This window comes from Helicoverpa zea, chromosome 7 (assembly GCF_022581195.2).
Source record: "Helicoverpa zea isolate HzStark_Cry1AcR chromosome 7, ilHelZeax1.1, whole genome shotgun sequence".
Taxonomy (NCBI): Eukaryota; Metazoa; Arthropoda; class Insecta; order Lepidoptera; family Noctuidae; genus Helicoverpa; species Helicoverpa zea.
This window is the reverse complement of record NC_061458.1, coordinates 11,234,078-11,249,891: the sequence shown is the minus strand read 5'-3', so window position 1 is coordinate 11,249,891 and position 15,814 is coordinate 11,234,078. Positions and strand designations below refer to the sequence as shown.

Genomic DNA, 15,814 nt, shown 5'->3' with positions numbered 1-15,814 from the left:
CCACCTGTTATTGGTGTGCTCGCTTCCGTTTTGGAAATTTCGACCTGAAAGTTGAACTGAAGACTTTGGTCGACAACGATGAATTAAAGGCGATTGTGGAAGCTGATGATACACAATCTACGGCTAAAGCTTTCGACGTTAGCGTCAAAACAATATTGATCCATTTGCGTCAAATTGGCAAAGTAAAAAAGCTTAACAAATGGGTGTCCCACGAACTCAATGAACGCTAGCGCGAGGTACGCGTCGAGACGTGCCTTGCACTGCTCAACAGATACACAAATGTATGATTTTTTTAGGCGTCCGCCAGTCACCAGACCTTGCGCCCACACACTACAACTTTTTCCAGAATTTGGATAAGTTTTTGTCGGGTAAAAAATTCAGTACCCGAGAGGCAGTAAAAAATGCCTTTGAACAAATGGTTGCCTCCCGTCAAATATCAAAATTTCTTTAAGAAGGGCATCAAATCACTGCCACTGCGTTGGCAAAGAAGCATTGATTGCATGGGTAATTACTTTGATAAATACAAATAAAAAATACATGAAAAAAAAAACGTTTAAATTATTTCATACAAAACGGCAATTTCATAGGTAGACTTATTAGTAAACACTGAAATGGAAAATTACATGCCAGCAATTTGTCCACAAGGGATTCAGTAGAAGGTACAAATCAAATAAAACAAAATAAGTAGGTATTTCATTTATCAAATTTTATTTACGCCATTTTGAGCCTTATCTTACAATTTACAAGTCATGTCTTACACCGGCGACCCAACAACGTCACAAAAATAAATAGCTTGTCGCTTCTGCGTTTTTAAGTCGCCGATGAGCCTTATTACAAAATAACGCTTCTTTTTCCAATACATAAAATCTTAGTGGGCTTCGAGGAAAAACGATGGCAAGTGGACATGGTTCTGACTAAAATTTTCATTTTAATCTTTGACAGTACATTTACACAATACATTTTTGATGATGTACTTAAACTTTATAAATATGCACTTGAATTAACAATGAAATAGATTTATGTTAAAACACTTCAGAAATTTCTCCTGAAACGTGGGAGCTTAAAAACACAAATTTCACATACACAACATTCAGAGAAGAGCCAATTATTATAATTCATTCAAATAATTGATAGTTTTCACTCGAGACACTAACCGAATTGCTTACAATCTATAATAGCAACTGAGTCTTTTCAATTTGAGATAAAACTTTCAGCTTAAGTAATGGAACGATAAAACCTGCAATTCATGTTATAAGTTAAAAGAACTCAATTTTAAAATAGCGTCTACATATCTCTTGGCATTCAAATCAAACGTAGAATTAATAAATAGCTTCGTAGTAAAGCGAATTATACCAAAAAGTACGATAAGCTTCAGTAAATACAACATTCAAGTTTATTGTCTAGTTTGCGTGCATCGCTGCCTCGATCGATATCAAATTCATTGCATTTGTACACGACCACTGTCTTGTCACGTTTTTCAAAGACAATGAACAATAATGAAAAAGTTCGATAAATAGCCTTTTAGCAGATGATGTGACATTTTTAATTTAATCTTCGTGAATAAGATAGGAAAACTTATCTGTCTGAATTCACATTTTCTTCATAAAATTCTTGTCTCCACGATAAGATCTGTCTAGCTGATACTAATAATTGACTACATATAGGTTTTTGTGCTGAAATCTGGAATATACTTTGGTGAAAATAACATTGAGCGTCTAACAAATACACAACATAAAAATAAATAATCATCTTTATAAAAAGATTTGCCGTTCTCGACCTCAATAGACTCGAACGGCCTTGTGATCATGTAAAAATAATCGTTTTCTTTCGCCCAAGACCTCACTCGAATAATGCCTATTTCGTACAAAATTGATGTTACATGTTAATAGATATGTGCTTTATCTCATCTCTTTATAAATAAATCTCGCTTTAACAATTAATATCTGAGATTATAAATAACATTTGCATCGAATTGAACTACTAGTCCATAAGTCAATTAGGATAAAGGTCTTCGGGAATTGGAAAAAAACTATTAAAAATCCTAACAAAATTAAGCTAATTCATGTGATTGTGTCCGCTTGGAATTTCTATTATAATAGGAATATTTTCATCTAGTATAAGTGCACTTGATACTATGTAAAAATGAGGTTTATTGTGTTATGAGGAAGAGAAAAATGGAAGTTTGATTTGAACAGCAATATTGAATTGTAAGACGGTGAAATGGGAAGACATGCTATGTAATTCTCGGATCAGTCAATAAAACTCAACGAAAGAACTCAGATACATAACACGATGTAATTAATAAAAGCTTTAATTATGTTCAACATGCACCAAGCAGACACAATCATCGCTACACCTTATTAAATGTTCGCTAAACTTCGCCAAAATTCGTATGTGTGGTTTCTTTGGCGTGTTTCTGCGCTTCGACGTAGCCGGTGATGAGTTTGTCGCACACGTTACATCGGAGAGTGAACTTGTTGACGTCGGTGAACTGTCTCGAGGACTTGGCCTCGTGTGCCAACTGCTCAGCCTCTCTGTATATCTCCATGTCTTCTGCTGGGAATATCGTTTGGATACCACCCTGAGGAAGAAAAGTTGGAATGGAAATCATTGCTAGAAATATGTTGTTGCTCTGATAGATAGGAAGGAAAGTTTATATTACAAAAAAAGTAAGTATTTCATAAATGCCCAGTTGAGCTTTTTATATGCGTTCAAAATGCTGTACCGATTAAGATGGTTTAGTATGCTCAATTAATAGCAGAAATCAATGTCGGCTACTTTTGTGTTGAATAATTATAAAAATGAGTGAAGAAAACTCACGATGAGGGAGAAACAAGAATCTAGATGCAGATATTTCTTAAATAGGAGAAAATAAATAATGAAAATAGAACTCACATCGACCTGTTCCAAATACAAAGGATCGTAGTGCACGCCGTCGAACAGTAAGAAAACTCTCTGGCCATAATTCTTGTCTTCTCCGAACCTATTTATAATTGCATTCAGCGTATCCACAACTGCCATCTCAAGCCCATAGAAACGAGATAGGATTGCTACCTGAAATTATTAAAAAAAGATATACATAAATTAATGTTATGCTTTCTCAATTTTTTTAACAATGTGATAAATATGTTTTTGGGCATAAATCTGGTTCTTCAAACTTGGTAGACTGTGTTGCTGGGGAGTTTGTTGCGCCACTTCTTCTGCCCGGCAAAAACATCTAGGAAATGGTGAAGGGTGGGCGTTTTGGGAGCTGTCCTTTGTTTTCGACATTCGAAAAGTGCTGATTTACAAACGTTTGAATTTGGGATTCGCAGTCTAGAAATACTTTCCTACATAAAAGTATAATTTCGACCTACGCGTCTGTTGAATGCCGTCGAGGACCGGCGCCCCGCGTGGGTCGGGATTACACCTTTAGTGATTCTATTTTCCATGAATCTTATTAATAGTATGTACTTTTATTGATTATAAATATTTTATATTTAGAGTTGATTGGGTAGACATACCCCCGCACTCAGAGACATTTAATGATTACTTAAGGCAATCCTTAGTGACAGATTCTCATAGAAATTCTGCACTAGGGAACGGCTTAAGTAACCATTAAATGTCTCTGAGTGTGTCCAATAGCTACTTAAATACTGGATGGCTGAAACTAACCAAATAAAATTTATTGGTAATAATATTACATTATAATATGTTCAATGTTGTGTTTAATGTTGAGTTCTAAGCTAAACATGAGAAATTAATTTATAAACTTGTAAATCATAATGATTTTGCATTGTTGCTTATTTGTTTGTGAAGCAACTGATATAAGAGTTAATTTATGCTTTCGAAATAAGGTTGCAGGGTCAATAAATTAAGTTATTATGGTCTGTGCAATATTTTTTATCAGAAGCTAAAGAATATAAATATTGATGTTTCAATCAAATCGACTTGTAAATATTGTCAATGCAAAGATTGTATCCAATCTTTATCTTTTTCATGATCTTTTTCATAAAGATGGATTGGTATGGTATGTTCACAAAATGTACTACTTATCAACTTTTGCCTGTCTTTTGGTTAAATAAGACCCTTACACTTTACACTATAACGTTTGAACGCCTTGTAAGGTTGGATTAAAGTTTATTTAAAAAAGATAAAAAAAAAAATTTTGTTAACATGATTTTTAGTACAAAAATTTTTGAATGAGTAAAAAAAGGGAGTGACAGTGTCTTTCTTAATTAATGATTAATGAGCCCTTTTTACCTCTATAGCACCACCCCATGAGCTTGGCTGTTGGATCCACAAGCAGTATTCAGCATTTGGTTTACCGAGTACAGCCTCATTGTATGTATCTACGTCACTAGCTACCTCCATTGCTATAATCTCACGCATCAGAGTATGTACTGTGGTGTCTACATTTCCATTTAATACAAAACCTGAAATAAATAAGTAATAATATATTTTTCATCCACTGTACATGGAACTTCGGGAACAAAGACTTAAAAAGTTTTATACAAAAAAAAAAATCTTAAGTCTCAGACCATAAACAACATAAAAAAGGTTTTCTATTCAAATACTTTTTTAAAAGAAAAAGGAACTATTATGAAACCATCAGTGCAGTTAAACAATTTCCGCACTGAGGTTGATAACAAAACTTTATGATCTATTGTTACACCACTTGACATTCAATAAAGTGCTAAAAGTACAGCGAGTGAACATCATATAACAACTGTTAATTGATACACTCTACTATATTTAGACATCTGCTGTGGTTTACTAAATGACCTCAAAATGTCCCATTTCTACATTATTATCAATTACACCACAACAGCATGTATGTAACATACAAAGCAGTGGCTAAAACAAAGCAAATAAGTTGGAAAAATTAAATGCGTCATTCAGAAATCGTAGAGAAACTTACCTATACTAGTAAATAAACAAGAATTATCAGATGGGACCACCTTCTTCATTAAGATTCCTGGTCTTATTGGTACTAGAGTTTCGTGTGACGCAATACCGTTCTCTACTGGCTTAGCCTCAGGGGACTTGCTAGGACCGGTCGCAGACGCTGGCTTCTCCTCAACTATGAGGGTCTCACCAGTTTTTAAACCAATGTCACTAAGTTTCTTACTGTCATTACTTATGTCCAATGGCTTCGGTGGATACCCACACAACACACTAACTCTCTCGGCACTAACGTCGGATATACTCGACAAAAACATCTTCAATTCGCCCACGGTACTATCAGAGGTCAAATCTTTAAGTATTTGTTGACCATTTTTACTTTTAACTTTAAACGCTAACGCAGTCATTTTAACAAAATATACGATCCGTAAGTAATCTAATACGTGTTCAGTTAAGTTTGTCGTAATTAGGTCAAAAAGACGCTACTAAAGATGAAATAAATAAATTACTAGATTTGACTTTTTCTTTTTAAAATGACAAAACAACACGATGACATTTCTAAAAATGTTTCCAAAGCAAAAATAAAACTCAGTTACAGATTAAAATAGAAAAACTCAAGAACCGTACTTTACCGGTTTTCATTCATTCTCAACAAAACTTTTTTGTACAGTAGGTTTTTAAAAGACCACTTGTATTCTCTGATTAGAAAAAAAACCTTATGGTTCTGTAGGTTTATTCTTTGGATGTTTCGTGTTGAAGCGGCTTTCCGAGCGGGTACGCCGCACAGTTGCACCGTCACTACACATCCAATTTAAAAGAACCCCCAATGCCCTGGATGATTATTTTGATTTTAATTAAAATTGTGATATTAAGTTAGGTTTATCACAATTATTAACTTATCCTAATGATAAGTTAGCCTCAAAAGATTTACGAGGAAGGTAAATTTTTGTGCAATAACCTTTACTTTTTAAGTATAAAGCAGAACGTGATCAAAATATTGATTCTGGATGAGTCTATTAAAATTATTTTGAGGTATGGTAATAGGGAAATAATCAAACAAACATACATTTCAATACGTTTTAATAAAAATAACATTCCTACGTATAAATATTCATAGTTAAGTTACAAAACACTAGCCTATGTTACTCTATGGCATTAACAGTAACTAAGTATCCCATAATTGGCACAATGATAACTTGTAAACATTGTAAACGACATTTATTATGTACCTACATTTATAATCATCCATTTCCTTGGTATTTAATAAAAAAATAACGTAAAGTGAGACTATTTTTGTTCGTAACTGTGTGTTATTAAGTACAAAAATATTGGGAGAAACGAGTAACTCTACTTTTTAGATTTAAGGGCAAATAATGGTACTTCAAATGAAAGGCTTTAATAAATTGAACTAAAATGATCTTTGGTAAATATTATTATGGCAGCTCAATTTCAATCAAAGAAAAAGAAAATTAAAGATTTATTTGATAGAGAAAAGAGATCCTGGTAAATGACTGCCAAAGTAGACAAAATGCCTACCTACGTAAGTTACGTAACATCAGTAAAATGCTTATCTACTATAAGTTCGGCCATTCAGAGAATGCGTTCCTGACACGTCGCGATTGAACTGACGACGTAACTACATTCATTGATTATTGATATAATAATGTTGTTTTAATGCTCCTCAATTGTTAAAACGGTAAACAACCAGCAAAAATATTTTTATCGTAACTGCAACGCCATTGCAAAGTTACGTCGTCAGTTCAATCGCGACGTGTCAGGAACGCATTCTCTGAATGGCCGAACTATAGTATACAATATACAGTAAATGTATTCAAATATTGATATGAATTGAACACCTATTATAAAATAACTTTTTACATCTTAAATTAGCACTTAAAATTATATATTGTCTCAAATTCTATAACTAATCTATGTATATGGTAAAATACATAAATGCATGTAAATGGCAAAATGATACTATTTGTGCTCGTCTAACATAATATTTAGCTGATATAATAACTTGAAAATACGTGGTAAGAAAAGTCTTCATATTTCGACTAATGAGAGCTATGAACATTCTTTGGTAAAAGGCTTGAATAATTATTATGATTAATAAGTAACATCACTTATTTGTTTAACAATTACGCTATTCATACGTCCATTGTACGAATATTATAATGGTAACCGCTATTTTAAGTAATATACCTAAATTAGACTAGGAATATTAATTTATTTACATTTTTTATTCAGTCGTAAAAAATAACATTTCAAATAGTGTCTTTTTCGATTTAAGATCAACTGACCGCATTCACCGGTTTACAAAAGACATAGTGATTCGTTACAAAAGAAAATACAAACTATTTTACTGTACTGATTAAAAATTGTACTCAAATTATGGCAACTACAATTCCTGAACGTCAACGATGGCATCGGCAACACCAGTGTTGCCAAATTGCAAAAACTGAAAACCGTAAACGGATTAAATCCGGTTATTGCGATGCGGTCGGCGATGTCTCGGGTGTCGGGGGAGCGGCCAGCGTCACGTGGGACGACGAACGAACCGTGGCATGGAGGCCCGAAGTCCCCTCCTACCGACTACTAAAGGGGGCATTCTCTCATCTTCTTCTTCATCATACTCTGCAGCTTCGGAACTGTCTTCTTCGCTCCACACTGGTTTCACCATCTGATATGATGCGGAGAAACCTTTGAACACTAGGGAGTCGTCTGTGCGGAATCTAATGAGAAGGGCTTCGGTTGTTGACACTATTTCTGGCGGCATCTGATGAACGAAAAACATTTTGTTAAAATATTCATAATATTTACATATTGTTTTGCATTTAGTCACTAAGAGGTTACTGTGGGTATGCCTATGACCCTAACTTGTGAAGTCACACTTACTTTTATGTACTCGACTACATACTTCCCTATATTGTATTGCCCCTACATACTTTATGTACTCTCCCTATATACTAATTTGTATTTTCTATTTCAGCTAATTAACCGTACCCTACTACCTATATTATCAAAAATTAAATTTCGCTAACACTAAAACTTACCTTAGTCCCACAGAAAGTGCCATAATTGCCCCCACTGCCATCCAACCCTCCGAACACTTGTACGTAATCATAATGGCAGTTAGTTTCAGGTTCCAGTTCAAAAGTGAGGAAGGTTAGTTTGACGAAGTGGTTGCGAGGTGCCTCGATGTTCCAGTCACAGTTAGCACGGGACTCGTAGGGATTGTCGCCGTAACGTGCATGGGAATACAGGTGTTGGACGGCTTCAGTTGCTGCTAGGTAACCACCACAGGCTGGGGAATGGAAAATAAAAGTTTTTAAATTTTTGATTGAATGGGTTATGCTGTGTAAATAGATCCAAGGAGTAATTTCTTTAGATCAGCGCTGCTAACTTTGATTTAATGTTGTCATTTAAAGACATTGGCCAAAAAATCGGGAGCTAAAAATCAAGAGACTGCCTTTCAAATGGATTCAATATTCTTCAAATTACATATAATGGTGCAACTACCAGATATCCTGCTTTTTGAGTTTAAAATTCTTGAAACGCTGCACTGCATCGTGTGGGCCAATCACTATTTCAAAATATACCCAATTTTGAATTATAAACACTCACCAGTGGAATGATTAGCGAGGAACCCGCTCCTCTGCACGGAGCCATCAGACTTGAACACCACATACATTTGGTTCTGCGACGCTACAATGGGATGGGGTAGCCGATTGCCGCAGAAGAGGCCTAACGTCTTCTCGTCTGCTGAAGCACCGTCGTATATTGTCACGTAGTCGTATGCGCATTCCTGATGAGGTTTGGATTTGTAAGATTTGAATAAAATCTTAAAGCAATTGTTATATTTGAAACCTGTTTCCGAAGATAAATTAGATGCCAAAAAAATGATTGGCAGTATGAGGAACTGCGAAATTTATTTTGTGGTTGTAGGTATGGTTTCAGAATGAATCTTATATCATCAGCCTAGTTTTTGACTATTTTGGGGTCAGATTCCAGTCCAACTGAATGCAGCTGAGTAACGGTCTATCTGACTCGATCAACCCAATTTCCCGGACATAGCAACGTAAATTATACAATCATACTTTAATCTTATGTAGTAGGCTAAAGCGTGGATACTTACAGGATGTGGTTCCAATTCGAACTTTTGGAAGATCAGCTTGATTCGGTGTCCGGGTGTGGTGGAAAACTGCCAAACACAGTCTTTTCGTGGTGGGTACATTGAAGGGTAGTTCGGGCTGTAAAGAGCAGGACCTTGTTAGATAACAGTTTTTTTTTTTTGAAAACTGAGCCACGATTGAGGATAAAAATGTGAAGGTTTGGTTGGCAACCCTGCTCAAAGTTCCGTACGAATCTGCTTCTTTTACATATTTATGGATACGGGCTTATAGCATTCTCTCCAAGTTGTATGGCTTACCTGAAGATGGTGCCATGTGGTTGAGTGACGTCATGCTTGCACCTCCCCCCTCCTTGCAGTCATTCAGGTTGGGATGCAGCGTGAAGCCGCTGTAGCAGGCGCAGTCGCAGCCGCTGAGGGTGTTGGCAGACCCTTACCTCATGAAGGAGTAGACTTACCTGAAGATGGTGCCATGTGGTTGGGTGACGTCATGCTTACACCCTTGCAATCATGTAAGTTAGGATGTAAGGTGAAGCCACTATAGCAGGCGCAATCGTAGCCGCCTAGGGTGTTGGCAGACCCTATCTTATAGTAGACTCACCTGAAGATGGTGCCATGTGGTTGAGTGACATCATGCTTACACCCCCTCACCTCCTCCTCCTTGCAGTCATGTAAGTTAGGATGTAAGGCAAAGCCGCTATAACAAGCGCCGTCGTAGCCACTGAGCATGTTATTATATATGCTATAGTAGACTTACCTGAAGATGGTGCCATGTGGTTGAGTGACGTCATGCTTACACCCGCCCTCCTTGCAGTCATGCAGGTTAGGATGTAAGGTAAAGCCACTGTAGCAGGCGCAGTCGTATCCGCCGAGTGTGTTGCGGCACTCGTGCTGGCAGCCGCCGTTGTTGTCGGCGCATTCGTCGACGTCGATGTAGTAGGCGGCCGCGAAGCCCGAGCGGTGGACCGAGCCGTCTGATGTGAACTGTGTTATGAACATTAGGGTATTTTTAGAGTCAAATAATATTGGGGAAATTCTTAAATAGCTTCTAAAGGTACCGTAATGTATCGTTAGTTCTAGTAACTGATCACGACTTGTTGTGTTGTTGCTTGACCTACAAGAAGGCCCGCGACCTAGAGCATTTATGACATCACCGCTATCTCTTCTTCCTCCATGTTCCTAGCGCATTATTGTCTTGTATCATATGAGGTTAATAAATTCAAGCACTACTTAATAGTAAAAGTTTGTCAGCGTGTGCTTATCATCTTTTCATGGTCAAACGGCTGGATCAATGTTGATGAACTGACTGATGACTTTTTATTCTATTATGGGAAGAAGTTCCTTCAGAAAGAGGAACTGCCGTCAGACGTTAGTTTGGCATATTCGTTCACGGGCTTACTTACTTGAACCCTCAGTACTGATCCATCAGACGTGACCGGCGGCGGTAGAGCTGGGCCGCAGAACACTCCATGTCTTCTCAACACATCAGCTCCCAACTTCGAGTGTACCGTCACACTATCGTACTCACATTCCTGGCAATCATCATACATTCATTATGATTTGTTACAGTTTGGGAGACGTTGATAAAGCTTATGTATGAGGAAAGTAAAGAGAAGATGGAAGCAGAAAAGAATGTCTTTGTAAACAAGAAAATTGCATGCACAGTTTGAGATATCTTTTAAATAACAAATTCAAGATTAAGGAAGACTGATCATGGGTCTGCACTTCTGCACTACTGTATACCTCCTTGGAAAGAAAAGCTACCTTGGCCAACTCGATCGAAATATTATTATTATTTTTTATGACACTAAGGGAAATTCCTATTCCGATTATGACCAAAGAAATAGGGATGTGTTTTCACTTCTGAGGTACTTTAGCATAGTTGATGACACATGCATTAAAAAAGAAAATAAAATATGAAACTACCGAATTAAGCAGACTGTTTGAGGGTTTCGTCACCTGTTGATACATATTGTTGCCTTCGAGATCGAAGTGGGTGAAGTTGAGCGTGATCCTGTGTTGAGGGGGGGCGACTATCTCCCAGAGGCAGTTCTTGGATGGAGGATACAGGTCGGGGAATGATGGCGATGTTATTGTACCGTTGGGGGCGTATAAAGAACCACCGCAGGCATCTGGTGACAAATATAAAGCTATTGGTCATATGTCCTTGGTTGATTAAGAACTTCTTGAATATCATTAAACAAAATTAACTGTTTCTGAAATTATTGTTATTGTTTCTTAACAAGTAAATTTGGGTTCAATCATTGCTTAAGTCAGAACAATAGCAATGTGGCAATTTGTATTTTTTTAATTGCATTTTTGTTAAACATGATTAATAAAACTTAGCTTAAACTAAATACAATACAGTTAGTGATCATATCAAAAATTACCATTTTTTGCCGATTTGTCACTACACCCTTGTTACTTATTGATTCCAAAGGTACACTTACTCTCACACTTCTTCCCATCAGAATGCAGTTCGTATCCGATGTCACAAGCACACTCATACCCGCCGAGAGTGTTGACGCACGAGTGACTGCAGCCGTGCTCTATTGACGCGCACTCGTCGAACTCCTTCATGAAGGTAGCTGAGAAGCCTGCCTTCTGCACTGTGCTGTCTGATTCGAAGATTACTAGCAATTTGTTGGAGGTTGACCTGGAATTTTGAAGTATAAAATTTTTCGACTCTTTGTTATAATATGGATATCGACATTCAACTTTCAACATTCGGCATTCAACGATTTTTGTATAATACCAACTGCTTTTTTTTAAAGACGTCAAAAATCATCAATAATGATCCCGCTGTTAAATAGAAAACTACAGATAGCTTCGAACATTATGCATAGCTTAAAATCTGTACTTAAGTTGTCCTTCTTAATACATGAAAAGTGGTACGTACCTGATATCAGGAGGTATTTTGTGTCCACAGAACATGCCAATGAGAGGGCTGTCCATAGAGTCACCGTCTCGAACTTTCACTTTATCATATGAACATGTGTCATGATTCTCCACCTCGAACGAGTGGAATCGAAGGGCTACTTGATAATCCTTAAAAAAATAATTATGAGTTAGTTGTTTGATTAGAAACTTTAAATTTTTTGAACTTCTGGCGAAAGAGTCCATCATCATATGTCACTTTGCTACGTTCCTTGAGAATAACTTAAGATATGTGAAAGCAAAATGTTACCTGTGGTACTGAAAGTCTCCAAACACAAAGCTTATTGGGTTGATAATCATCAGGATAGTTGGGTGATTCAAGATGTCCTGTGCTGTCAACTTCTATATCTCCGCCACAAACAGCTGCAAAAAATAACACAATGATTCACATTACCTTTTCTAAAAAGCTATTTTCGCAAATATTTTTATTTATACTACGTATCTGATAAAGCCAATTATAATGCGAAAAAGTACAAGAGGTAAGTCAGGTCTGCAATTCAAAAATGTAATTTTAGGTTCTTAGAAAATTTGATGACTGACCTTCATAAAACGCCCTGAATCCTCTATGAGGTTTTGGTCTCGGTCCCGGCTGGTACACAACAGTAAGTCTGGATCCAGTAGACCTCATCATGGGACCTTTCCCGGAGCCGCAGATCCTACTGAGGACTGGAGCGTCTGGCATGTAGCCGTCTCTCACTTCCACCCATTCGGAACGGCAGTCTTCCGATTTGTGAATGTCGATTTCTGTAAGAGAATATTTGTGTTGCTTACTAGTTGGTAAGAGAAGCATTGGAAAAACATAAGTGGAGCTAACAATATAGTGCCTAAAGTATTGGCTCCACTTTATTGAAAGATATGGTCGATATGGATACAATGAATGTTTGTTTTACAATGAGTGCTGTTCCACGTGTTAAAGACAGACTTTAGAATTTTATCTAGAAAAAAAAGAAATCGTACGGAAGGAGAAATATAAAAACCCGCAACGTATTTTTATGAATAAAACCTACATTGGGGTTTATAATTCTCGGCTCATTTGCCTAAAGAACAGACTTTAATACCTATGTGCTACTGTGGATATTTCCAAATGGATTTCTCTTCCAAACTTTGCCGAAATCGATCGTAATTATTACACGTGTGACACCCACACAACAAGAAGCTTCCCTAAGTAGACTTATGAGCATATGCAAACTACTCAGTCACGAAGTTTAAATGAAGTTATGTACTACAACCGACTACCAAATAGAAATTCAATTTCCCCATCACAATAAAAATAATTCGATACAAAATACACAACGTTACTGCGTGCCAAATTCTAAATTGGACCGTGTTTGGGGACACTCAACATTGAAACAATAGTCAGCAAATTCGGCTCACTGATCCAATTAAAATTGTATTCGTAGCTTATTTAATTTTATATTCGAGCGTGTAAATTAATAGAGTTTAGCGGCACAACCGCAATCGTAAAGCTGGTAGCGACCAACGGGAATTTACGATCTCCTATCGCTAACTGGCCAGTTTACTTTAACCCCTCTTTTTCTTTTTTTGTTGAGGAATTTCGAGAAGGTTGTGAAACAAAGAGGTCGGGTTACGTTGGAACGTTTGCGTTGAAGAGGATTCCAGCACTGGCCACTAAGCGTGGCGAATTGAAGTGGAAACTTATTGCTTTCGATGGCCTTATTCTGGGGCTTTGCGAGTTTGGAGTACTTTATAAATGTTTAAGGTTGGTTTGGGTGTAAATTGTTGTAATTATGTTAATTTTTAATTGGTTAGAAATTATGAGAATTGTAACACGCATAATCTTTAACATCTTTCTAGTCTTCTGTCTGTCATAAAAGCCGTTTAATTAAACAAATCTAAGTTAAGTGTTGCTTTAAATTGGAAATAAATCAAATCAATCTTTTCAATAAAAAAATGTGAGAGCTTGTAAAGGTATTTTTATACTTACAAAATGCCTATAAACAAAATCAACCTATTTCCAATCGCGTTTATCGATACAAACAACTTCAAAGTTATTCGTTATACGTTCGCTTAGCTTTATATAGAACGAGCGGGTTCCTATAAAAAGGCTCTTTTTACGTGTATGTAAGTGTTTGATGTTTCAATGTTTGGCGACCGAGCGAATATTAACGTTGCACGATATTAAGCCCCATGTGCGAACGAATGACTCGACTCTCTGTATTGAAAAGACTTTCCAAAACAGTTTTTTAAGATTAATTTTCAGTCGCGTCTGGCAAAGTTTGTTTTTGATTATGTGACATATTTTTTTGGATATTTTCTTTAAAACTGGGGCGTGATTTAATGGTTTGTAAAGCATGTTTATATTTTATTTTTTAAGCGAAATGCATCAATCATTTATGTATTTTGTAAGAAAGTGACAGTTGAAGAGATAATTCAAGAGAAGATGTTAGCTTATGATGAAGAATGATAAATATATTTTCATATCAAATTGAATTAGATCACAAATATGCTTAAATGAAAACTACCTAAAAATAAAAGCTACCAATTCAGGTATAGAACTTTTAAACACTCGTTTCTAACGTAAGACAAATCAGTAAAGTATAAAAGTACATGATTATTTTCATAACTATCTTAGAATCCCGTTGGAAATGTAAAAAGCTGCGCCAATTTTCATTTGGAGAGTCTAGCTGATGAAGTGAGCGATCAATCAACTAGCTAGTACATCAGTTAATTGCTGGTAAAACAGCCGAAACGAGGAGTGAAAATGTGGTTTAAAACCTATGTATTTAGTAGAAAATCGCCTTTAAACCTGTGCATATTTTTACGCCAAGTTAAGTAGTTATTATAAAATCGAGAGAGATTTAAATAAGTTAATGAGCCATTATGACAGGGAATATCCTTTGAAGTCCACTGAAATTTTCCAAGAACTATTTACCTAATTGATTCAGTTACGTGACATCGTCTTAGCGTGAAAATCTCGGGAAAGCTTTTTTGCCATTTTAATTGCGTTTATATGAAGAAAATGTCAAAGCACTTCTGCATCTGAAAAGTTAAATATTTTACACGAGATGTTCCAAGGCGTTGATGATCATTTCATTAATCAGTTATTTCAAAACTAAATACTAAACCCAAATTAAAAAGAATCTTAACAAACAATTAATGATTTGTTTCCCAAGACATCAAAGGCACAAAAAAACCTTCCAGTATTTTATGGGTACAATCAAGACTACTCACTCTAGCCATATATCGGGACCTACAGTCCTGGCTGGTAGCTCCCCAACCAATTCCGAAGCACAATAAATCTCAACTGGCCTTTGTTTTTCTGTATTTGTCACTCTACACTTTAATGGATGATGTTTTTTTGAGTCTGCGACGTACCTTTTCTTTAAAAAGGGTTTGAGTATTTCGCTGGAAGCTTTCAAAGCTTTTAATTGGGGATTAGGTACCTTTTGAAGTAAGGTGCTTAAAAGTACTCAGCTGGTAAATTTTGAGTGTCCTATCTAAGAACACAAAGTTTGCGGAGGAAAGTAGTGACATTTATGATAATCATTTGATATTTTATAAACTGATATTTTCAACAAATGGGCATCCCTGCTAATATTTAGGTATAAGTTAGCTATAACACCAAACCTCTATCGAGCCGACTTATATATCATTTTTTATACATAGTCTAGAGCCTGAGAATATAACAGGTCGCTTTTTATCCAGATGCGGAAATTAGTTCCCTCGGGACGTGGGTGAAATTGTGGGAACCAAAAGTGGGAAAAATCGTGTAAATGTTTGTAAGTGCTAAGGTAGATACGTTCAACACTGCCTCACCCTTTTAGGAAAACTGCCGTGAACGAAGTTAATTTATAGAAACAATTTCTTTCTGACCTTTTCTGCAAATGTGTTAGGATCTAG

General features: G+C 36.3%; 2 protein-coding genes across 4 annotated transcripts in view; both read right to left on the bottom strand.

The window, feature by feature from the left end:
- Nucleotides 1-685: 685 nt before the first annotated feature.
- On the bottom strand, nucleotides 686-5,443 carry LOC124631867 (ubiquitin thioesterase OTU1). The gene is made up of 4 exons (XM_047166496.1): nucleotides 4,901-5,443; nucleotides 4,243-4,415; nucleotides 2,896-3,054; nucleotides 686-2,581 (listed from the first exon to the last, which is right to left on the bottom strand). Exons 1-4 carry the CDS (start codon nucleotides 5,289-5,291, stop codon nucleotides 2,372-2,374), a joined length of 933 nt encoding a protein of 310 aa, XP_047022452.1. The 5' UTR covers nucleotides 5,292-5,443; the 3' UTR covers nucleotides 686-2,371.
- A 504-nt stretch (nucleotides 5,444-5,947) lies between these two features.
- The window catches only part of LOC124632055 (tolloid-like protein 1), an 84,429-nt gene continuing 74,562 nt past the window's right edge, over nucleotides 5,948-15,814 (bottom strand). For 2 of the 3 annotated variants that reach the window (XM_047166708.1, XM_047166709.1), the window contains exons 10-20: nucleotides 12,494-12,697; nucleotides 12,204-12,316; nucleotides 11,916-12,064; nucleotides 11,467-11,672; nucleotides 10,943-11,148; nucleotides 10,420-10,548; nucleotides 9,774-10,000; nucleotides 9,023-9,137; nucleotides 8,512-8,692; nucleotides 7,941-8,191; nucleotides 6,693-7,663 (exon numbers count right to left, since the gene is read on the bottom strand). In XM_047166708.1, the coding sequence (XP_047022664.1) occupies nucleotides 7,424-7,663; nucleotides 7,941-8,191; nucleotides 8,512-8,692; nucleotides 9,023-9,137; nucleotides 9,774-10,000; nucleotides 10,420-10,548; nucleotides 10,943-11,148; nucleotides 11,467-11,672; nucleotides 11,916-12,064; nucleotides 12,204-12,316; nucleotides 12,494-12,697 (2,021 nt within the window). In that variant the 3' untranslated portion in view covers nucleotides 6,693-7,423. Of the gene's footprint in view, nucleotides 6,461-6,690; nucleotides 7,664-7,940; nucleotides 8,192-8,511; nucleotides 8,693-9,022; nucleotides 9,138-9,773; nucleotides 10,001-10,419; nucleotides 10,549-10,942; nucleotides 11,149-11,466; nucleotides 11,673-11,915; nucleotides 12,065-12,203; nucleotides 12,317-12,493; nucleotides 12,698-15,814 lie in introns of those variants that run through there. The other variant, XM_047166710.1, reaches the window with a different exon arrangement.